Source organism: Pelophylax lessonae (assembly GCF_965119305.1).
Source record: "Pelophylax lessonae genome assembly, chromosome: 13".
NCBI classification, from domain to species: domain Eukaryota; kingdom Metazoa; phylum Chordata; class Amphibia; order Anura; family Ranidae; genus Pelophylax; species Pelophylax lessonae.
This window is the reverse complement of record NC_138780.1, coordinates 134082599-134107515: the sequence shown is the minus strand read 5'-3', so window position 1 is coordinate 134107515 and position 24917 is coordinate 134082599. Positions and strand designations below refer to the sequence as shown.

The following is a 24917-nucleotide window of genomic DNA, read 5'->3' as shown; positions in this document are numbered from 1 at the left end:
AGGCTATTCACAAGTCACATTTAACAGTTGATTCTATGGACTATATGGACAACGTGTTCAAAAGTTGATATTGTTTTGATCATTTTTTAGAACACTTTACAAATCACCTTGTATGGACTATATGGACAATTTATCCAAAGTTTGATACAATTTGAATATTGTTTAAATCATCTTTAGCGTGACTTTTTTAATATTATTTTATTGGGATTTTATGTGATAGACGGACACAAAGTGGCACATAATTGTAAAGTGGAAGTAAAATGATAAATGGTTTTCAAAATGTTATCTGAAAAGTTTGGCGTGCATTTGTATGCAGCCCCCTTTACTCTGATACCCCTAACTAAAATCTAGTGGAATCAAATGCTTTCAGAAGTCACCTAATTAGTAAATAGTCCACCTGTGTGTAATTTAATCCCAGTATAAATGCAGCTGTTCTGTGAAGCCCTTAGAGGTTTGTTGGAGAACCTTAGTGAACAAATAGCAACATGAAGGCCAAGGAACACACCAGACAGGTCAGGGATAAAGTTATGGAGAAGTTTAAAGCAGGATTAGTATAAAAAAAATATCTCAAGCTTTGAACATCTCACGGAGCACTGGTCAATCCATCATCCGAAAATGGAAAGAGTATGGCACAACTGCAAACCTACCACAACATGGCCATCTTCCTAAACTGACAGGCCAGGCAAGGAGAGCATTAATCAAAGAAGGAGCCAAGAGGCCCATGGTAACTCTGAAAAAAGCTGCGGGGATCCACAGCTCAGGTGGGAGAATCAGTCCACAGGACAACTATTAGTCATTCGGTCAACAAATCTGGCCTTTCGTGAAGAGTGGCAAGAAGAAAGCCATTGTTGAAAGAAAGCCATAAGAAGTCCCGTTTGTAGTTTGCGAGAAGCCATGTGGGGGACACAGCAAACATGTGGAAGAAGGTGTTCTGTTCAGATGGGACCTAAAAGCAAAACATTGTGTGTGGCAGCTGACCCAAGACATTCTGCTGTCCGAGTCCAAGAATAACATAATGCCCCCACATCCATTATTTTATATAAATTTAAAATATAGAAAATATTATATACTGTTATCTTCTTCTACAAGACCAGTCCATCAAACACCCACTGTCTGTCCTTAGTCCTCCTATCACTCCTGTGTCTGCCACCACTCCCTAAAAGATCCAGCCTGCCCTGCGTGAGATGGAGTGCGCTGATGTCTGACGTCATTGTGCACACCACGATCACATGAGGGACACGCCCTGGAGGAGACGCTCCACCTCCTCATACACATCAGTTTTCACTATATGCGGCAGTATGAGATGGGGAAATGCCACCTGTGATGCGCCGCAAACTGATGACACACAAAACTCCTTGAAAAAATTTTTGGGAGTCCATTTGCTGCCCCTTTCCAAGTGCTGCCTGGGTCCAGTGGACCCAGCAGGACCCATGGTAGGGCCGGCCCTGTGTGGCAGAAAACTAACAGTGCACATCACCCTGAACACACCATCCCCACCGTGAAACCTGGTAGTGACAGCATCATGTGGGAATGCTTTTCTTCAACAGGGACAGAGAAGCTGGTCAGAGTTGGGTGTACTTTTAATAAACAGAGAAAAGCCGTGATCCTCAGGATCACGACTGATCTCCGGTATGTAACGGTTTAGGTAGCTGAGATGAGGAGCAGAGAACATGTTCTTCTCATCACCGTACATGACCGTTCTGTCACAAACGGCCAGTTTAGAAAAGTGAGATCTGAAGATCTCGCAGCCGTTTCTCTGAAATATCTCCATTCCAGATTCTCCAGCTCAGAGGTGGAGAATCAGGGGGAGAAGCTGTGTGATTAGAGGAAGAAGACTTCTTTCTTCCTATATATCAGCACCAGTGGGTTCAACATGAATATGAAAAAAAAATATATATATGTATATATTGTATGTATGTATGTATGTGTGTTTGTGGGTGTATGTATGTATGTGTATATATATATATATATATATATATATACACACATATATAGTTTGTATATATATATACTGTATGTACTGGTGTATATATGTATATATATATACTGTATGTACTGGTGTATGTATATATTTATATATATATATACTGTATGTACTGGTATATATATATATATATATATATATACATATGTGTGTGTGTGTGTGTATATATATATATATATATATATATATATATATATATATATATATATATATACTGTATGTATATATGTATATATGCTGTGCATGTGTGTGTGTATAGATATGTTTTCATGTGTCAGAACATGTCATTACGAGTTCTTTTAAACTTTAGTTTCACTTTTTAAACTTAGCGGCGCTGTAATCTCACAATATCTCGTGAGATTACAAGCAGTCCACCCAGTTATACACAGATCTCGGCAGTTCTCAGAGAAAACACTTCTCCTCTGATCACCCTGTGAGAAGTGAAGTTCTCCGCCTTCTAAACTGGGTGCCAGAGGAGATATTTTTTCTCTGAGAACTGCCGAGAAGTGAACTGAGAGAAAACTTCTCAGTTTACAAAACGTACACCTTGATGGGAAGATGAATGGAGCCAAATACAGGGCAATCTTAGAAGAAAACCTGTTAAGAGTCTGCAAACTGGGGCAGAGGTTCACCTTCTAATTGGACAACGACCCTAAACATACAGCCAGAGCTACAATGGAATGGTTTCAATCAAAGCATATTCATGTGTTAGACCTGAATCCAATTGAGAATCTGTGGCAAGATTTGAAAATTGCTGTTCACAGACACTCTCCATCCAATCTGACAGAGCTTGTGCTATTTTTCAAAGAAGAATGGGCAAAAATTTCACTCTGTAGATGTGCAAATCTGGTAGAGACATCCCCAAAAAGACTTGCAGCTGTAATTGCAGTGAAAGGTGGTTCTACAAAGTATTGACTCGGAGGGTTGAATACAAATCCACTTTTTAGATATTTATATGTTAAAAAAAAAAACGTGAAAACCATTTATGATTTTCCTTCCACTTCACAATTATGTGCCACTTTGTGTCGGTCTATCACATAAAATCTCAATAAAATACATTTACGTTTTTGGTTGTAACATGACAAAATGTGGAAAATTTCAAGGGATGGGAATACTTTTTCAAGGCACTGTATAGAATGGTAAGCTGCCAAAAGCATTTTTGGGTTTTATGTTTAGATGCTCATGTATTGAATTGTATATGTATTGAAATTACATCTAGATATAGCATAACGTCATAGCATGGTCTGTCCCTGCTCCATTCCGCAAGGATTCCTGATATTCTGTGCTTTCACGTTTTCGTCTCAACTGGAGTTGCTGTGGTTCTGCTGTTTGATACATGTGTACTTTTTCCCTTTCTAGCACAGATAAGATGAACATCCGTCTGGGGTTTGGGATCTGTGATGAGGAAATTGTTTTTCGCTCAAAGAGGAAAAAGCTTGTTGCTGACGCATTAAAGAAAGCTTTAAATCTTGACCGAGACCTGCAAGAGCATGAGGTAGGCAGATACCCATCAAAAAATAATCTGCTCTTAACATAGAGATAGAGAACAGAAGAAAGAGAAAGAAGAGAGGAAGAGAAGGTCCTGAGCTCTTCAAAGTTATTTATTTAACTACTTCCTGCCCTTGCTAAAGCCAAAAGATGGCTACAGGATAGACTAGTTTGCCTGGAGGGAGTCCATGGCGTCCATTCCTTGAGACTCAGCTGATCACAGATCGGGGTAAAGGACCAATCACAGCGGCACTTTACCACATGATCAGCTGTGTCCAATGACAGCTGATCACAGGATGTTAACACAAGCCGGCTATCGGCTTTTCTTTCCTCACGCTGACAGCGTGAGGAGAGAAGAATAAAGACAATAACCGGCTTATGTTAAAGAAACATCTGCACTGATAATCAGGGAACTATTTATCAGTGCCCTGATTATCAGTGCAGTGCCACCAAGGCCCAACAGTACTGCCAATCAGTGCCCAACAGTGCTGCCAATCAGTGCCCAACAGTGCCTCCTCATCAATGTCCCCTATCAATGGTGCCTATCAGTGCTCATCAGTGCTGCCTATCCGTGCCACCTCTCAGTACCCATCAGTGCTGCCTATCAGTGCAGTCTATCAGTGCCACTTCTCGGTGCTCTTCAGTGCTGCCTATCAGTGCAGCCTTATCAGTGCCACCTCATCAGTGCCCATAAGTGCCACCTATCAGTGCTGGCTTATCAGTGTCCATCAGTGCCTCCTCATCATTGTCACTGTTCAGTGGTGCCTATCAGTGCCCATCAGTGCTGCCTATCAGTGCCACCTCGCAGTGCCTATCAGGGCCATTTATCAGTGCCACCTATCAGTGCCCCTTAGTGCTGCCTATCAGTGCCACTTCTCAGTGCCATTCTGTGCCGCCTATCAGTGCAGCCTCATCAGTGCCCATTAGTGCCACCTATCAGTGCCCATCAGTGCAGCCTCATCAGTGCAAATCAGTGAGAGAGAAAAATTACTTTTTTGCAAAATTTTATAACAAACTATGAAAACATTTTTTTTCTTTTCTAAATGCTTTCATTTAGCAAAAAAATAAAAAATCCAGTGGCGATGAAATACTACCAAAAGAAAGCTCTATTTGTTTGAAAAAAATGATAAAACATGTCATATGGGTACAGTGTTGCATGACTGCGCAATTGCCATTCAAAGTGTGACAGCGCTGAAAGGTAAAAATTGGCCTGGGCAGGAAGGGGGTAAAAGTGTCCAGTAGGCAACGACATGGCGGTTTACTTCCCATCCGGAGAGAGTGGTACATACGGGTCAGGAGTCCTTTAGGGGCATGTTTATTGACCCCTCCATGAAAGAGCATTGAACATTACTACTATATACTATGCAGATACCTCTGCTCTACCATAGGTTACCTTTGCGACATACCAGCTGATGTGCTATATGCTCTAGCTGCTGGCCAATAATGTTTGGTAGCGTGTATGTTCTCTCATTGACTCTTGACGACTTAGACCCTTCATCCACTCTCCCTGTTGCTTACTAACTTTGCTACCTTCAACATCATTACTTGCTGACCATTTACAGAGCATTGATCCATTAGCTCCAGAGGAAGCTTAACGCGAAACTTGTCGAGCACTATGGCTCAACTGAACTTAATGCCTATGTGTTAACACATCGTCCAATCTCTCTGGGAAGACAGTACACCTCCCTTTCACCTTTGGTCGGATCGCTTCGATGTAAAGTATCAATTACTCAAAATTGTTATTCAAATGTTATGTATCTGCTCATTATTTCACTAGTAATGTAACTGCCAGAATTGTTTACTCTGAACTAATATGTCTCCCTCTATGAATGGGATGGTACATTGTTTTGTTCTTTGTGTTTTCTTTTTTGATGTTTTTATACATACTATTTAATAAAATGTTATATTTTTAAGTACCTAGTGCCTCCAAAGTCCACGTTTCTTTCTATTTAGTTTTGTCTGGAATTCGGGGTTAACTTTAGCTTTAAGCTGCTTTCACACTGCTCTGTTGCAAAAACGCAGCGTTTTTTTGCCGCTTTTCTCATGCGTTGTGCTCTCCAAAAATGCAACCGCAGGTGCATTTATGATACGTTTCTGTCATGTTTTTGATGTGTTTTCCATTCCAATAAACAGGGAGATGCATTTTTTTTTCCGCACTAAACATGCATCAAAAATGCAGCATGCAAGACTTTTAAAAATGCAACTGACTTGTAACTGACTGGTGTGAAGAGCTCTATAGGATTTAATGGTCATACATTTTTTTCTGCTTTTGGTAAGGCAAAAATGGATGAAAAACTGATCAGTGGGAAATGGGCCTACTTTTTTAGTCACTGACCCAGAACAAACATACAGCAATAAATGCAGATATCCTGGGTCAGTGTTTCAGAAAGTAATAAAGCCTTTAGATCTGCATCTAAATGTTACTTGGTTACAGTCCTGTGCAAGTCTTTGTACAGCAGGGCTGGAGTGAGAGAGGATGAAGCAGCACAAGGAGCCAATCATTTCATGTTTTGAAAAGAATCATGCTGATAGGAATAAAACACAGATTGACAGAAAGATGAGCATTATGCTGCGTCTCCTCTGACCAGTAACAGGCTGGGATGATTTCAGGGTGACCTGGGCTCAGAGAAAGTCAGTTGAATGATGCAGCCCATCAGACCGAGGACATCTAATGGCATAAGTATTGCAGGCGAAATCTCTGTATGGAAGGTGAATATTGCAGCAAAAGCTGGTTTTGTTATTTTATCTTTTAACCGGCTATTCATTTTTATCTTGATATTTTTGGTTGAAGTTTTGGTTGAAGTTTTAAGCATGCACCCTTTGATTTGCCATATATTAATATTTTAAACATGGTGGTTATGTGTTTTTTATTCTGAGTGAATGCCAGTCCTGATGGTGTCTGTTCATTTAAACAGGTTCCTGTGATTGCTATTGCATCAACAGGTGGAGGTGTGAGAGCAATGATTTCACTTCTTGGCTCCCTGATGGCACTAAAGAAACTGAATCTCTTGGACTGTGTGTCCTACATCACTGGAACATCTGGATCCACATGGTAAGGCTTCTGTGTGTAGAGTCCCTTTGACTGTAACTTAGGGGCTCCTCTGTGTAGAATCCCTGTAATTTGGGTGACTCCTGCATGCAGAATCACTGTGACGTAGGGGCTCCTATGTTAAGAATTCCTGTTACTTGGGGACTCCTATGTTTAGAATCCCTGTGACTTGGTTGGCTCCTTTCTGTAGAATCCCTGTGACTTGGGGAGCTCCTATGTGTAGAATCCTTGTAATTTGGATGGCTCCTGCATGCAGATTACCAGTGACTTGGGGGCTCCTATGTGTAGAATCCCTGTGACTTGGGTGCTCCTACATATAGAATTCCTGTAACTTGGGGGCTTCTGTGTGTAGAATCCCTGTGATTTGGGTGGCTTCTTTCTGTAGAATCCCTATGACTTGGGTAGTTCCTATGTGTAGAATGTCTGTGACTTGGGAGGGTCCTGTGTGTAGAATCCCTGTGACATGAGTGACTCCTGTGTGTAGAACCCCTGTGACTTGGGGGCTCCTGCATGCAGAACCTCTGTGACTTGGGGGCTCCTGTCTGTAGAATCCCTGCTGCTTGGGTGCCTCCTGTCTGTAGAACCCCTGTGACTTGGGTGGCTCCTGTCTGTGGAATCCCTGTGACTTGGGAGCGCCCTGTGTGTAGAATCCCTGTGACTTGGGGGCATCTGTGTGCAGAACCTCTGTGGCTTGGGGGCTTCTGTCTGTAGAATTCCTGTGACTTGGGTGGCTCCTGTCTGTGGAATCCCTGTGACTTGGGTAGCTCCTATGTGTAGAATCTCTGTGACTTGGGTAGCTCCTATGTGTAGAATCCCTGTAACTTGGGTAGCTTCTATGTGTAGAATCCCTGTAACTTGGGTAGCTTCTATGGGTAGAATCCCTGTGACTTTGGAGGGTTCTGTGTGTAGAATCCCCGTGACATGAGTGGCTCCCGTGTGAAGAACCCCTGTGACTTGGGGGCTCCTGCGTGCAGAACCCCTGTGACTTGGGGGCTCCTGCGTGCAGAATCCCTGTGACTTGGGGGCTTCTGTCTATAGAATCCCTGCGACTTAGGTGGCTCTTATTTGTAGAATCCCTGTGACTTGGGGTCTTCTGTGTGTAGAATACCTGTAAATTGGGGGCTCCTAGATATTAAAGAAATAATGCTGCGCCAGATATATCAATATAATTCACTCTCCTTCGTGATTAAGTGAAATAGATCCCAAAATAATGTCCATCAAAAAAATCATATAAGTGATACAAATACAAAGAAGTGAAATAAATCAATAAATCACCCCCCAAAAAATTGTCCATCAAAAAGGTGTTATATTCGTAAATGAATGTGAAAAAATATATACAAAAGGTGACTAAAATTATGCAGTTAAAGCTTACACGGCTGAAGTGCCATTTTTGTAAGTTTGATTTTTTTTCCTAATAAATGCCATTTTAATAGCAGAGAGCACTAGATTTTCTTTTGCTTTCCCCCTTGTCATCATGCCTGGTGTTGAAAACGAGTGAATATGATTGATCCAGTGTGGTCCCTGTGAATAGCCTGTCAGCTGCAAGTCCTTATCGATTCATCTATCCAATATCCCAGAAGGGAACTGCTTTATTTGACCCATTGGTGACTCTTGGGTTAGATAGGAAGGTGAGAGGCCTGATTGCTTAGGGGTGGTGGATGTAGAAGCACCTTATTGAATTGATCACTATGGAGGTGTTGGAGACTGCAGGAATCTTCTGGATCCTTTGGACTTGGTTGCCACTGGGATTCTTTTGTGCACAGAATCACTTTAACTGCATAATTTTATTCACCTTTTGTATATATTTTTTCACATTCATTTATTAATTTTTTCACATTGATATATAAATATAACACCTTTTTGATGGACAATTTTTTTGGGGGGTGATTTATTGATTTATTTCACTTCTTTGTATTTGTATCATTTTTTTGATGGACATTATTTTGGGAACTATTTCACTTAATCACGAAGGAGAGTGAATTATATTGATGTATCTGGTGCAGCACTATTTCTTTATTATTGATGTTTAATTGTGGAGTGAAAACACAGTGAGTGTAAGTTGACAGAGTTTATTCATTTTATTTTATTTTCTTTCATTATAGAATACACAGTAGTTGCGCTGTTAGTTTTTTATTATTTAGCTCCTGTCTGTAGAACCCCTGTGACTTGGGGAGTTCCTGTCTGTAGAACCCCTGTGACTTGGGGAGTTCCTGTCTGTAGAACCCCTGTGACTTGGGGAGCTCCTGTCTGTAGAACCCCTGTGACTTGGGGAGTTCCTGTCTGTAGAACCCCTGTGACTTGGGGAGCTCCTGTCTGTAGAACCCCTGTGACTTGGGGAGTTCCTGTCTGTAGAACCCCTGTGACTTAGGGAGCTCCTGTCTGTAGAATCCCTGCCACTTGGGGAGCTCCTGTCTGTAGAATCCCTGTGACCTGGGGAGCTCCTGTCTGTAAAAATCCCTGTGATGTGGGGAGTTCCTGTCTGTAGAATCCCTGTGACTTGGGGAGCTCCTGGGTGCACAATCCCTGTGACTTGGGGAGCTCCTGTCTGTAGAATCCCTGTGACTTGGGGAGCTCCTGTCTGTAGAATCCCTGTGACTTGGGGAGCTCCTGTCTGTAGAATCCCTGTGACTTGGGGAGCTCCTGTCTGCACAACCCCTGTGACTTGGGGAGCTCCTGTCTGTAGAATCTCTGTGACTTGGGGGAGCTCCTGTCTGTAAAAATCCCTGTGATGTGGGGAGTTCCTGTCTGTAGAATTCCTGTGACTTGGGGAGCTCCTGTCTGTAGAACCCCTGTGACTTGGGGAGCTCCTGTCTGTAGAATCCCTGTGACTTGGGGAGCTCCTGTCTGTAGAATCCCTGTGACTTGGGGAGCTCCTGTCTGTAGAATCCCTGTGATTTGGGGAGCTCCTGTCTGTAGAATCCCTGTGACTTGGGGAGCTCCTGTCTGTAGAACGCCTGTGACTTGGGGAGCTCCTGTCTGTAGAATCCCTGTGACTTGGGGAGCTCCTGTCTGTAGAATCCCTGTGATTTGGGGAGCTCCTGTCTGTAGAATCCCTGTGACTTGGGGAGCTTCTGGGTGCACAATCCCTGTGACTTTGGGGGGCTCCTTCATGTAGAATACCTGTGACTTTAGGAGAACTCCTATGTGTAGAATCTCTGTGACTTTGAGGGCCCCTGTCTGTAAAACCCCTTGACTTGGGGGCTCATGTGTGTGGAATACCTGTGATCTGGGGGGGGGGGGGGCTCCTGTGTGCAGAGGAGAATGTCCTACTTAAACAGTTGTCACCAGGACAGTTGGAGAATTTCTTCTCACCTGCTGTTCTAGTGGTTACTTTAAGAATTTTAGATTTCCCTTTCAAAAATAGGGTGACTAAATAGAGTGAATAAAAAAACCTAATAGGGGTGCTAATCATTCCCTATGCTATACAAAACTACAAAAAATAGTTTTGGCTACATTGTTTTTTGCACGACTGTCCAGGCCCGTACACCACCCAAATCAGCTTATTTTGCTGGTGGGTATGGCAGTTTTTTGCAACCACTGACAGACTCCGCAGCTGTTCACATGTGATCACACATGAAGCAATTACTTGTAGTGAGGGACAGATAAGCAGTCCTGGCCACAGATTGTGTCCAGGGCTGCTCATCTTTCCCTTACCGCATGTAATCGCTACTTGTGTGATTACATGCAAACAGCCAAGCACAGTGTCAGCCTGTCATTGATTTGTTACTTCTTCTCTGCAGCTGATCGCCAATACCTGGCTGTACCCACCATATACAGTATTTGCTAATCTAAGTAGTGGTGTAACCATGTGAAAATTCAGGGGGCGGCAGCAGAAAACAGCCCTGAGCCCATCTTGCAGCATAGCTTTTTTTTGAAGCTACAACAGCTTCCAATTCCTTATACATACAAATTATAAATTATTTTCTGATGGAGTGTTCATTTTTACACAGGGCAATGAGTAAATTATATGCAGATGCCAACTGGTCACAGAAAGATCTAACTGAAACAGTGGAAGATGCTCGTAGGAATGTGACCAAGAGCAAGATGTCTACCTTTTCCTTTGATAGCCTAGGTTTCTTCAAATCCGAACTGAGCAAGAGAGAAGAAATGGGCTATAAGACATCATTCACAGATTTATGGGGCCTGGTCATTGAATCCATGATCTATGATAAGGTGAGTGAATCACTTATGATGAGGTGTCGCGAGGTTTACCCATAGCCATATGTACTCACCAAGTGGCATGCAGCTGGGGAACGCAGCAACCTCCCCCCATATTAGTGATTGCATGATGAAAGGCTTCTTTTTTTCTACTTTATAGAAATGGGACAGTTTATCAGTCACCTAGTTATATTTAATATTTAAAAATGTCACTAATGTAGGATAATGAACTAAAAAGCACTGTTTCTACTGTATGATAACGAGTATATTCCATCCCATATGATGTGAATTTATGTGTTCCATGACTGATGAAGGCTAGTAAGTATAAAACAGCGTTGTGCACATTGCAATAAATGACTTTGTAAGATTGCCCCCCCTTTTTGTAAACTATACAGCAATAGTTCAGGATGCACAATCAGAAGGATTTGCACGGCTTTGTCTAAAATAAAAATGAAAGCCTTTGTTATTTGTTTTGGAAATTATGGCATATAAATTCTTTATGTTTTAAAGAGACACTTCTATTTCCCTGTGTTCCCTTGCCACCTCTTTGTTGGAGCCCTCGCTCACCCACTCTATTACAGTGGGATTTCTAGGTATTGGGGGGTATGGAAACTCCCCCATGTGTTGGGCCTAAACGACCAGTGGCCTGGCCCTAACATGGTCAGGTGGGGGTGCAGTGATCCATCATCAACCAAATATATTTACAGCCTTTTATTAAATGATGGCTTTTCTGCAGGTGAATGAACAAAGGCTGACAGATCATAGGAAAGCTCTCTCTAATGGACAGAACCCTCTTCCTTTATATCTGTCCATGAATGTCAAACCGAATGAGAACTCCACATTGGATTATAAAGGTAGGAACGAGATATGGAATGCACCATATCACTTATCTTAACATGGTTGTCTTGGTCAGTTGGTATGAGCAGAAAAATCACAAAAAGAAATGGCCAAATTAATTCAGGGGATTGCAGTAGGACACTAATGCAAGATCTAGAATTTGAGGATGTCATCAATGTCCCTTGCTCATGGTATACATCACCAGCAGTGGTGGTGGCAACTTGTCTCCTCCAGCCTAGGTGATAGTTCTCAACCATTAGTAGCCTGCAGACTAGGTCAGTTGTGACCACTATTGCTGGTGGTGATCTGTACCATGACTGAGGCATGCTTCCAAGCATTCTAACTGATTTCCAAAAAGGCAGAGGTTAGGCAAATATTAGGCAGATAGGATCAGCTATTTTAGCTATTTAAAACATTAAGAACTGTTTGGAAAGTTTTTTTTGTGAGACTTAAAGTATAGGGGTACAGCAGAGTATTTCAAATCTTTTGGTACTTCATCCATTTAGCTGAAATATTTAGATAAACTTTTTTTTGGTTTTGACTAGAGTGGAAAATGGGTAGAAACTCTGAATGGACAAAGTGAAAGATTCCCATCATGATGATGATGACATGGTCAAAGGGGGGGGGGGGGGTACCATTACAAAGACTAAGGGAAGCGTTTAATGCAAAATTCAACAAGTTTTGATTGTTAGAGATGTAATCTTGTAATATTATTCCATGGCTAATCAAGTGTATTATTACTGCAAGCTGCCTGTGGAACAAATCCTCTGAAAGTAAGTGGAACAAATATTTTATTCCTTGTAGTCTTCTGTTACTTTATGTTGGTGCTAAAGAAAACAATATTAATATATTGAAAGTGTAAAGTATCCAGCACCGTATGACAGATCTGTGATGTGTCCCTTTTAGAGTGGTGTGAATTCTCCCCTTATGAGGTTGGATTGCTGAAATATGGAGCCTTCATACGTTCTGAAGACTTTGGCAGTGAATTCTTTATGGGTAGAAAAACAAAAGTTCTTCCCGAGTCCAGAATCTGCTTCCTTCAGGGTGAGTCATATGCTTCTTCTGGAGCTGTCTTGGTTTAGATTTCATAATTAGAGTTTGTGTTTGTACTTTTTTGTTCAGACAGGGATATGCATTTTGTTTATTATTCTGTTCCATATTCACCAATTAACCTATTATACCTTTAAATTGTCATTAGAGCATTATCAGATATGGATAATAAAACACAAGAATGTGCAGGTGTTTTGGGTTTGCGGTATCCCCATCCGGGGGGGGGCACACACACGGTCGCTGTAGCGGTAGCATACATAGCCTGAACACACCTGGGTCTTAGGCATATGAGGCTATTCACCTCACCTGCCCGTGTTTTAGGTTTGCAGGCCGGGGCTTTTCTCTCCATTTGGCCACCCCACACTACCTCCTCTTGGGACCAGACTTCCATAATAACAAGCCCCTACCTTGTTCCGTACTTATGTTATTTGAAGTACCTTGTCTCATGTTTTGTCTGGTAATCCTACTAGGCTTTTTGCTCCAACTACAGCGTACCGATCGCCCTCGTTATTTCCTCTAGCCTTTAAGGCTTCATTTATCACAAGGTTCTCTCACCTGAAATATCTCTCTCAGATGTTTGCTCTCATCATATGCTCCAGAAGAAGCTTACTAGGTTAAGCGAAACATGTAGGGCAGCTGGGATTCAACCTAACATCTGTATCTATTATGTACAGACGACCCTTTGGAGACGGCCATTCCTTCTCCAGGGCCGCCTCATGAACACAGGTCATCTTTGTATCACTTGTGATTGTTGTTCAAATAATCAATACTTGATAGGCTATGCGATTTGCACAACCATTTTGAGGCTTTGCCGCCTTATTGTAATTTTTGTATATGATATGTTGTCTTTTTTATATCCCTCTTCTTTTGTGTTTTGTTATTAATGTGTTTTTGTGAATTTTCTAATAAAGAATATACAATTTTTATACTGGTGCCTATAAAGTCCAATCTCTTCCCTCCACTCTCTTCACCTCTTAATTTTTGATTAGACCACTGCAAAACCTTAATTTTTTTTTTTTTTTTGAGCCATTCAGAGGTGGATTTGCTGGTGTGTTTTAGATCAATGTTCTGCTGCATAACCCAAGTGCGCTTGAGCTTGAGGTCAAAAACTGATGGGCAGACATTCTCCATCAGGATTTTCTGGTAGAGCGCATTTATGTTTCCATCAACTAAGTCATCAAAGCTTAGTTGGGGCAAAGCAGCCCCAGACCATGACACTACCACCGCCATGTTTGACTGTTGGTATGTTGTTCTTTTTATGAAATGCTGTGTTAGTTTTACATCATATGTAACTGGATGCACACCTTCCAAAAAGTCCAACTTTTGGATCAGTCCACAGAATATTTGTCCAAAAGTCTTGGAGATAATCAAGATTTTTTGGCAAATGTGAACAAGCCTTTGTGTTCTTTTTGGTCAGCAGTAGCTTTCACCTTGGAACTCTCCCATGGATGCCATTTTTGCCCAGTCTCTATCTTATTGTTGAATCATGAACACTGATCTTGACTAAGGCAAATGAGGCCTGTAATTCTTTACGTAGATATTCTGGATTCTTTTATGACCTCCTGGATGAGTTTTTGTTGTGCTCTTGGAGTCATTTTGGTAGGCTGGCCACTCATGGGAAGGTTCACCATTAATCCAAGTTTTCTCCATTTGTAGATAATAGCTCTCATTGTGGTTAACTGGAGTGTCAAACCTTAGAAACTGCTTTGTAACGCTTTCCAGACTGATACATGTAAATTACTTTGTATCTCATCTATTCTTTAATTTCTTTAGATCACGGCATGATGTGTTGCCTTTTGAGATCCTATTGCATGCTTTATGTTGTCAGACAGCTTCTATTTTTGTGATTTCTTGATTCAACAGATCTGGCAGTAATCCATGCAATCCATGGTCCATGGTTACTTCCCCCACCTATAACTGTTTGTTTTTCTTAACAGCAAGGAGCACTGGAAGGGCAAACACATGTCAAAAAAGCCATATACATGTGCTCTCACTGTGGAGACTCTTTAAAGGTAGAGTTCTGCAGATATGAGGGTGCCTTGCCGGGGCCTGCAGCTTATGCATGTATTTGCAAATGTGTGCAACTAAACCCCTGTTTTTTAACGCATACTGTTAGACAGGTTAATTTAGTTGGTCGCAGGCTGGTTGGTAAGATGTGACTGGAAACTACTTTGACTTTTTTGACTAGCAGTAATCCGGCCTTGGTGAAACAAGTGAAATTTCATTCAACTTTCCAAAAAATGTGGTTAATCACAGTTCATTCATGATTTAGCAAGGCGGAGGCAATTACTTTTTCACATAGGGCCAGGCAGGTTTGAACACTTTTTTTCCCTTAACTACTGTACTGTAGCTCTACGTCGGCTGCAAGAAGTGTTTGTACTGGGGTGATGCCTGCAGCTACAGGCATTATCCCGGTGGCATCCTCCCGGTACCATTTTTTAGAGTCGTCGGTCGGCTTTCAGGCGGTAAATGGCCAATGCGGCTCGGGAGCCGCTCGATCGTTACTCCAACGAGCTGGAGGGGACCCCTCCCCTCCCTCACCTCCCGCCACCTTACGTTGCTCTGCCCGGGTCTCCTGTCCCCCCGGGAGACCCGAGCAACCAGCCAGCACGTCTACCCCCTGGTTGGAATCCCAATCAAAGCCGGGTTCGGCTTCGATCGGGTCTCCGATGATTTAACCCGGAAGGAAGGAAGGGTTACTCGGCGGCTAAAGGTGCCAAATTTAAAAAGTGTCAGTATTCAGAAATGCCATTCAAGTGCAGTGGAAGGGTCCTCTGTTAGGAGTACCTGTCACTGCCTATTGCTGTCACAATGGATGTTTACATTGCTTTTGACAGCAATGAAAGTGATTACATTTTTTTTTTTCTAAACCTTTGCTAAGATTAAAAAAAAAAAAAATAGGAAAAAAAATAAAAACATTTTAAGCGCCCCTGTCGCCGTGAGCTCACGCACAAAAGAAAACGTATACGAAAGTCGTGTCCGCAAATGATATCGCTGTTCAAACCACACATGTGAGGTATTGTTGTGATCACCAGAGCAAGAGCAATAATTTAAAAAAAGAGCTGCTCTGTAACTTTATACTGGTAACCCTTAAAATTTTTTAAATCATCGCCTATGGAGATTTTTACTGACCGTAATTTGTCGCCATTCCGCGGGTGAGCGCAATTTTAAACCGTAACATGTTAGGTATCTATTCACTCAACGTGACATCATCTTTCATATTATACAATAAAAATGGGCTAACTTTACTGTTTAGTTTTTTTTAAATGTAGTGAAATGTATTTTTTCCAAAAAATTACGCTTGAAAGACCTCTGCGCAAATACCACGTGACAAAAAATATTGCAACGACTGCCATTTTATTTTCAAGAGTCTTTGCTAAATATATATATATATATAATGTTTGGGGGTTCTAAGTAATTTTCTAGCAAAATATGTTGTTTACAAGTTAAAATCAGTATGTGTCAGAAATAGGCCTGCTCCTTAAGTGGTTAATAAATTAAATCATTTAAAAACTGCATTTTGTATTTACACCGGTTATCTTTGTGTAATATTACAATTTGTCAATCAACAAATCATTTAAGTGTGACAAATATGCAAAAAAAGAAAAAGTCAGGAAGGGGCCAAATACTTTTTTGCAGCACTGTAAATATTAGTCTGGGCAGTAATATTTTAAGTGATGTAACACCTACTGCTTGCATAAATGAAAAAAATCAAAAAGGTTGTTATACTATTGGTAAATGTTTTACAGGGAAACTAAAGGGTATCTTCACCAGATTAACATCTGAGTTATTTTAACTTTTAGGGTCCATTTACTGAAATGGCACTTTTACGAGCTTTACATGTTTGCTGTTCTATATTTTGATTATTCCATTTCATACAAAGATTTTTTAGTGGTCAGCTGTATGACAAAGAATGTGATTTTAGCTCTATTTACTCTAAGCATATAGAAAACACTATTTCGAGTGAGAGCACACCTGACCTCATAGCCTTACGGCCCATTGGATGTCCAGGGGGCCCAGCTACAACTCTCATCCTGCTGCAGTATACTAGGCAGATAGCTCCATTGGGCAAACTTGTGTAACTATAGGCAAGTACAATCAGCGCAAAGAGTAAGAACCAAAAAAATATATACATAAAATATGCAGCTGGACACTAAAAGGTTAATCACCAAACCCAAAACTGAAAAAACAACATGAATAAGTGCAGCGCAATTTACATAAACACATCAATATGAATTATGAATACAATGTAGATAAATGATGATAAGAGAGAACAGATGAGCCCAAAAGTCTCTTTTAAAAGAAGAAGATCAAATAACAAGTGAGATAATGTGTCTAGAGTCCACTTCAGATGATACGACTTCACCTCTTATCAAGCTACTGCGCTCACCTCAAAATTTGACCTTGGTGTTACCAGCAGGTCAATGTGGAATTGCAACTTCCCAGGCACCAATCCGTATCCAACATGTGTAGCCAAGAGACCAGGAGCGATCACAATCCACCAAAGAAACTCCCCAAAAGGGAGATACACATAGGGGACAATAAAGGCAGAGATCTAAGAGCAATCCATTTAATAAAAACCTCCAATTTATTCAATGTAAGGAATATACAGGTGTATATACCCCGCGCCACGTATTTATAAATAAGTGAATTAAATAATATATATTTGTGATTATACTTTAGTGAATAAATATGTTAAAATTGTGTATATTAGTAGCAGCTGCTATAGTAAAAAATGTGTGTGCAGGTAAGTAGTCTAAAAGGCTACCTATAGCGCTTGCTTTAAAAGGTTATATTAAACTTCATAAAATAAATATAATATATAAAGTAATAAATTAATAAATCATATTCCATAAAACAAAAAATTCCAAATAAAAATTCCAGTAAATGTGCAATATAGTGAGTCCTTTGTGCAAACTTCTTAAAAAAAGTGCAAGTGCTCAGCGCAATGGTTAATCTATCCACTCAGTAGTGATCCTGTGACAAAGGTAAGATTCAATCACTTACCAGACGTTGTGGGTCATGTGTGCCTTATAGCACCATGACCTATCAAGCTTGTATAGCCTTCCAGGCTAAGAGATCTTTTTGGCTTGCTTCAAACGGATAAGGTGATAGGGTCCCCCTCTGTCTCCTCTCCCCTCTCGCCAGAAAAGATATGCAAAAAAATGGAGCTCCAAATAGTGTGATATCCTTTTAAGACTTTTATTCCCAATTGGGCAAAAAATATTTTACATGCAGGTAAAGTCAAACACAAAAATAGCAGAATAAAAAGCAAATAAACGGAGTCGGGGTAAAATCCTCCCGAATGCAGCCCTGGTATGACCGCCTGTGATCGTGTGTTATGGCGCAAGCCGATCAGCGTGGAAGCTAGCGGGAGAACTTCCGGCTTGCGTTCCACCTTTAGCACACGTCACCACGCTGTGCGTTCCAATCTGACGCGTTTCGTCACTGTCGGTGACGTCTTCGGAGATTTATTCAATAGTTGCACTTACAATCACGATGATATAGCAAAGCTGTTGAAAAACAGCCGGTGTCCAAACGGCTTGCTGAAAGATGGCAGCGGGTGACGTCAGGCAGGTAGCCCCTTTCAGTAAGCCGTTTGGACTGCTTTGCTATATGATCGTGATTGGAAGTGCAACTATTGAATAAATCTGAGGTTTTTATTAAATGAATCGCTATTAGATCTCTGCCTTTATTATCCCCTATGTGTATCTCCCTTTGAGGAGTTTTTTGGTGGATTGTGATCGCTCCTGGTCTCTTGGCTATACAGGTTGGATACGGATTGGTGCCTGGGAAGTTGCGGTACCACATTCATTGAGTAAATACAAATACAAGTGCATTAGACCTGCTGGTAACACAGAGGTCTAATTTTGAGGTGAGCGCAGTAGCTTGATAAGAGGTGAAGGCGTATCACCTGAAGTGGACTCTAGACTCATTACCTCACTTGTTATTTGATCTTCTTCTTTTAAAAGGGACTTTTGGGCTCATCTGTTCTCTCTTATCATTTATCTACATTGTATTCATATTGATGTGCTTATGAAACTTGTGTAACTGCCTATCACTTCAGAGGGAAGGATGTACTTGAGTGGTGTATCTGGGGGGTGGTTTGCCCCAGGGGAAGGAAGACAGTTGGTCTGTTTCAGCTATTATTGGGTGTTCCAAGATTTCTAGGATGACACCCCTGCCAAACACTGATTTTCCCATTGCCCATGGCTCTACAGGATCACCCCCAGCAACACTGTCACAACTCAGACAGAGAGGGCATAGCCAATAACTGCCCTCCTAAGCCCCTACTCAGCTCTGATGTGTCACATGATCTTTAGAAGTTTAGAAGGACTCTCTCTGCCAGCTGTAAGGGAAAAGGTTTTGATGGTAGCGGGTTTAAACCTGAGCATAGGCAGGCCAGTCTTTCATGATTGCAGCACTACTCTCTCTCTGGGTCTACTGAAGGACGAGAGGGAGCTTGTACAGAATTATGTGATAAGAGGCTAGATTCTGAAAATGTTGTTAAGGCACAGTTAAGGCAGTACTTTAGATAATGCAAAGTGATTTCTATATTTAGCATGGCTGCAACATTCCCTAGACAGGTGTTGCAATTCACTAACTGAAAGGAGAACACAGACGCCACTCTAAGTGCAGTAATTGGAGATTTATTAAGATAAACCAAATGAATGGTACCCACAAAGGTAAAGATAAAGAAAGCATCATAATATGCAGGCAATTGCTCCCGGTATCTTGATCAGGATGGCTCGAGCGGTATCTTGGCAAAGGCTGTGACCGATGAAAAATGGCACTTCCTAATCGCGGGGACACAACACTGGCGTCCTACCGTCACTTCCGTGCGTGATTGCGTAATGGCGCCGGCGACGCGTTATCGGAGCATGCGCTCCTTCTTCAGGCCTGAAGAAGGAGCGCATGCTCCGACAACGCGTCGCCGGTGCCATTACGCAATCACGCATCCCGGTAGTGATGAAAGGATGGCAGTGTTGTGTCCCCGTGATTAGGAAGTGCCGTTTTTCACAACAGCCTTTGCCAAGAGACCGCTCGAGCCATCCTGATCAAGATGCCGGGAGCAATTGCCTGCATATTATGATGCTTTCTTTATCTTTACCTTTGTGGGTACCATTCATTTGGTTTATCTTAATAAATCTCCAATTACTGCACTTAGAGTGGCGCCTGTGTTCTCCTTTCAGTTGGCTCCAAGCACCTTCTACTTGTCATCAGAGCAGCCTACAGAGTGTGTTCTTTGGGATTTTAAAAAACTATGGACTTTGCTATGGACTTGCATCAGATTTACTATCTTTGATGATTTTTTGACTGTATCCATATCCATCCCTCTGTCCATACCAGTGGATCTTGTGAGGTCTCCTGTCATCTCTTTTCCCGCTGTGCGCCAGTTTTTTATTACCTTGTTTGCAATTCACTAACTGATGTTGCTTGTAGCCAGGGAGGTGCTCTTCATATTTTTTTTTTTTTTGAAGACAGAATAAAAAATATACCTGTACAATATTCCAAAAACACATTTCTGGGCTGTGTATCATAATGCATGCTTTATTTTGACAGGGATGTGGAGTAACGTCTTTTCTGTTAATCTGCTGGATGCTTGGTATGCGGCTGTAAGCTCAGAAAGCTTTTGGCACAGGTTCACCAGAGACAATGTGCTTGACTTGGGTATGTCTTCTCTTCTATTTACTCAATGTAAATTAAGTTGTAGGGGACAGTTATAGGACCTGTTTCAATGAGCCAATGCAGCTTGACAATTCATTCAGAATTCATCAAAGGTCCAGTTTACCTGTATTTGCATTGCTTTTGCATTACTGTTTTTTTTGCATTCTAAAAGATTGGTATTGGGAAAAATGCAGGTTTGAAACAAACAAAAGCCTGTCAATACTGACCCAAAAACTTAAAGCTGAACTCTGAGCATGAAAACATTTATTTCAATATATTCCTTAATGCCCACAATGGCTTAAACTCACATTGCTAGTCCAGTTTTTACCTTTTAAAAGTAGCAGTGGCATCATCACTATGCTGTATAGAGAGTAGAGCTGCTGACTGGTCTTTATTACAGGAAGCTTCTTCCCAGAAGCAATGTATACATGTAGAGCTGCCAGGATCACTTTTATTGAACCGCCAATCTCTGGCTGAAAAAATTATACCAAGTCAATGGCTGTAACTGCAGCTATAATGGAAGGAGAAAAAGAAACACGCTTTAAAGGTAAACATGGAAGGAGAAAAGGAAGGCGCCTCTAAATGCAGTGTAAAAACATGCCCCCATGATGTCACCACGTTCCTGTGGTCCACGAGCGAGGCATGTGTTCCACCGCGACCTCGGCTTGGGACCTTCTTTCTTTACGGTGCTCCACGCCTCTCCTTCAATCTCCCCACGTTGCTGGACGGCTTTTAGGGAAAGGGAGCCAATGGGGAGCCTATGGACGTACCCCTTCGGTGTCCCCATATGCCTGCTCTTCATGAATTTTCATGTAAGTGTTCTCTTATTGTGTGTCATTAAATGGTTTTACACTGCACTTAGAGGCGCCTTCCTTTTCTCCTTCCATGTTTACCTTTGGAGCATGATTCTGTTCTCTGGAAGAGCGACCCTAGGGACAGACACCCACCCAGGAGTCCAGCATTGAGTGTTGTAAGACAGATCACTCCCACAGAAGCGCTCTATGGTCCCCATATTTCTGAACGGCAGACATGAGCTTTCTTTTACAACTTAACGTCTATAATGTTTATAAATGGCCTTGTGGATGTCAAGATAAACAGGGGAAAGCCTGGTAAATCTAAATCTGATTTTTTTTGTAAGTATTTCTACTGCTAGTGAAAATCAACAGTTTGTATTAACATATACTTCAGGAAAGACTCCGCTCAGGGACATAAGGGCACAAGTTATAAGTTAAGCTGGCCATACACAGTTCAAATTTCAGCCGGTTCAGCAGGGACCAGCCCAGAATCTAACCATGTATGGGCAGGCTGAATGTGCCCAAGTTGATCGATCACCTGGGGTACAACCAGCCTGTCACATTTTACTTGAGATAATTCCTAGTGGCTATTATAGCCGCTAGCATTAATCACTGTGTGTTCTGTGGCCGGGACGGCCACCACAACATACCTTCAGAGGTCTAGTGGAGTTTATGCCTTGACTGGTTAGGGCTATTTTAGCAGCAAAAGGGGGACCTCCTCAATTTTAGGCAGGTGGTGATAAAATTATGAAATAAAGCCACAAGATCAGGCGCCAACTGAAGGGAAAAATCTAAGGATAAAAACAACACTGCGGTCCATAGCTGCTGATAAAAGAAATCCTGGGAGGGAGAGACACAGAATTAGCAACAAAGATTTAAAAGCGCTTAATGCCAGGCTGAATGACTGCATTCATTGCATCTCAGTCACAGTCTTCTAATCCACAGACTTCGGCAGAATTAGTGATGAAAGTTTTATTGTGCGTGTAAGGGCATAAAAAACACAACTTGTAAAACGTTTAAAAATAAGGCTATGCAAGCTCATAGATCAAACTAGATGTAAACAAGACCACCAGCGGCTGAACAAGCCTATTGCCAACAGATGACGATGTCCGGGTTGAGTCCTCAGCTAGGGCAGACTCCAGCCGTAATGTAGACTTAGCTGGACTTCCCTCTATCTGTTTCTGCTAAATACTCCTGTGTGGTCCGTCCCGTCACATGACTTGACAAGGCGCAGGCACGCGAAACATGTTGTCATAGTGACGGGACCATGAACTACAGGCTTGCATTCCACGTATCCTCCATCCCAGCAGCTTCTGCTTGGTCCACCTGGCGCGGTGATAGACTTTATCGCCGGTTGCCACCACACAGACGCATCTTCTTGGATATCCACCATAGTCCTCCTCGGATGTTGCCCTTTCTAGTGCTGTGCATACACCACATTCTTCTCACCAGCCTTTCAGGAAAGCCCAGCTAATTCTACATCATAGGTGGAGTAGAAGTAGGCTGGTTCAGCCGTTGGTGGTCTTGTTTACATCTAGTTGGATCTTTGGGCCTGCATAGCCTTATATTTAAACATTTTATAAGTTGTGTTTTTTTTGTACACTTACATGCACAATAAAAATGCCATCATTAATTCTGTGGAAGTTTGTGGATTAGAAGACTGTGACTGAGATTCAATGAATATAGTAATTTAGCTTGTCATTCAGTCTGGCCCTAAGCGCTTATAAATCTTTGTTGCTATATCGGTGTTTTGGCTAATCAGTGTATACCATCCATATTTGATGGTTATTAACAGTATACAGAGTAGCTCCTTACCTAGCCAAGCATATAGGGGGAGATTTACAAAAACTGGTAGACATATTCTGATGCAGCTGTGCATAGTAACCAGTCAAACTTAGTAGCCATAGTAACTTCTAAGCTTGTTCAATTAAGCTTCAACAATTAAACCTAGAAGCTGATTGGTTACTATGCACAGCTGCATCAGATTTTGTATGCATCAGTTTTAGTAAATCTCCCCCAAACTGCACTGCAAGTATTTACTATGGCTATTGGTTCAGTTTATGCTCCTTACCCTTGCTCTTTTTCATTCTGCTGTATGTTGACTACTGTAAAAATGTTGACTAAAATCTGATTGCTTTCTGAAACAAAGCAAGAGAGTATAGTAGTCACAGTTTAGTGTATGTGTTGCACAGATGAGGAAGAAGCCATACAGAGGAAGAGAGCCTCGTCCTGCCTGGACACACGTCTTCTGCAACCAGCGGGGGAGTTCAGCAGCAGAGTGCGAGGGGTTCTTACTAACCGCCCTATTGATGGAGAACATCATAATTTCCTACGAGGATTACAGATGCATTCAAATTACGTTACACAGAATGGCTTCTGTACATTTGATGGTAAGTCCAATGTAATGTAAAAAGTTTATGTAATTATGGATTGTTTGTTGTAAGTTTGTCCTATGCCTGCAGTGACTTGTTGTTTTCCCTGCTGTTATTTGTCCTTGTAATGTATTTGAGCAACTTTTTATATTTAAAGTGGAGTTCCACCCATTTTCGTAACTTTAGATGTATGTAATCCCCTTTAAAACGACTTTTACCAATGGAAACTTTTTTTTTGGTAGTAAATACCTTATTTTCTTGTTTATTCCTCCTCTCCTCACTTCCGGGTCCGATCGGCGATGACGTCATTCGGCGATTCGCAGTGTGTGCTGGGATGTATTCCATTCCAGAAATCTCGCAGTATTACCCAGGAGCTGAGCTGTACTGTGTGTATTCAGGCCGTGACCTGTCCCGCCTCCGCCCCGCCTCCTCTCAGTGAGTTGTACTGTATGCATTGTATTCAGGCCGTTATCTGCCCCGCCTCCGCGCAGTGAGCGAGGACTGAAAGCATTATATCCTCACTGAGCTCACTGAGAGGAGGCGGGGCGGAGGCGGGGCAGAGCACGTCCTGAATACAATGCATACAGTACAACTCACTGAGAGGAGGCGGGGCGGAGGCGGGGCAGGTCACGGCCTGAATACACAAAGTACAGCTCAGCTCCTGGGTAATACTGCGAGATTTCTGGCATGGAATACATCCCAGCACACACTGCGAATCGCCGAATGACGTAATCGCTGATCGGACCCGGAAGTGAGGAGAGGAGGAATAAACAAGAAAATAAGGTATTTACTAGCAAAAAAAAAAAGTTTCCATTGGTAAAAGTCGTTTTAAAGGGGATTACATACATCTATGTAATCCAACGTATTAAAAATGGGTGGAACTCCGCTTTAAATGATTGAAGTTATTCTTAAAAGATACATGTAAAAAGCAGTAGGCTGTTCTGCTGATAGGAGATCCTCCATATTACTGTCCAAAGGAAGGACAGACTATATAAGATTTAAACCAAACAAAACTCTTTATCTGTATCAAGATTTAGCTGCATTTAAGTTTATTTTGACCAGAAGTTAAAGCTAAATTGAACTTTTAGGTTAAATTAGCTAAATACATTCTAAATACATGAAAGAGAAAGGTGTGCAAAGTCATACATTTTGCCATCTTTAAAAATCAACCACAGCCCGAACTGAAACGCCTGTCCCTTGCCAGCAGCTGCAGAGTGGGTCCCTTGCTGTTTGTTTGCAAGCAGTGGCCCTTTTGCAGAAGTCTGAAATGCCTCTGCTGGGTCAGAGTCAAAGCACTCCAATCAGCAGGAAGCACAAACGTTGTTGGTTACAGAGCTATAGGTCTGACTTAGTAGGAGCATTTTCAGACCTCTTGTATTTATATATGGAATAGTCAGCACTAGGTGCATCACAGGAACCCTCTTTGGATAACACAGCTTCATCCATCCATGGTCTTCTCATCATAGTATCCACTCTGCACCACTAGGGGGAGCTTGAAGCAGCAGCAGTACTGCATG

At 41.8% G+C, this 24917-nt stretch overlaps 1 protein-coding gene across 3 annotated transcripts in view; it reads left to right on the top strand.

Moving 5' to 3' along the window:
* The window catches only part of LOC309569405 (cytosolic phospholipase A2 delta-like), a 102540-nt gene that overhangs the window by 64529 nt on the left and 13094 nt on the right, over positions 1-24917 (top strand). For all 3 annotated transcript variants that reach the window (XM_082275224.1, XM_082275222.1, XM_082275223.1), the window contains 7 exons: positions 3344-3479; positions 6388-6524; positions 10472-10694; positions 11416-11533; positions 12423-12560; positions 20130-20237; positions 23221-23418. In XM_082275224.1, coding sequence (XP_082131350.1) covers positions 3344-3479; positions 6388-6524; positions 10472-10694; positions 11416-11533; positions 12423-12560; positions 20130-20237; positions 23221-23418 — 1058 coding nt within the window. The remainder of the gene's footprint in view (positions 1-3343; positions 3480-6387; positions 6525-10471; positions 10695-11415; positions 11534-12422; positions 12561-20129; positions 20238-23220; positions 23419-24917) is intronic.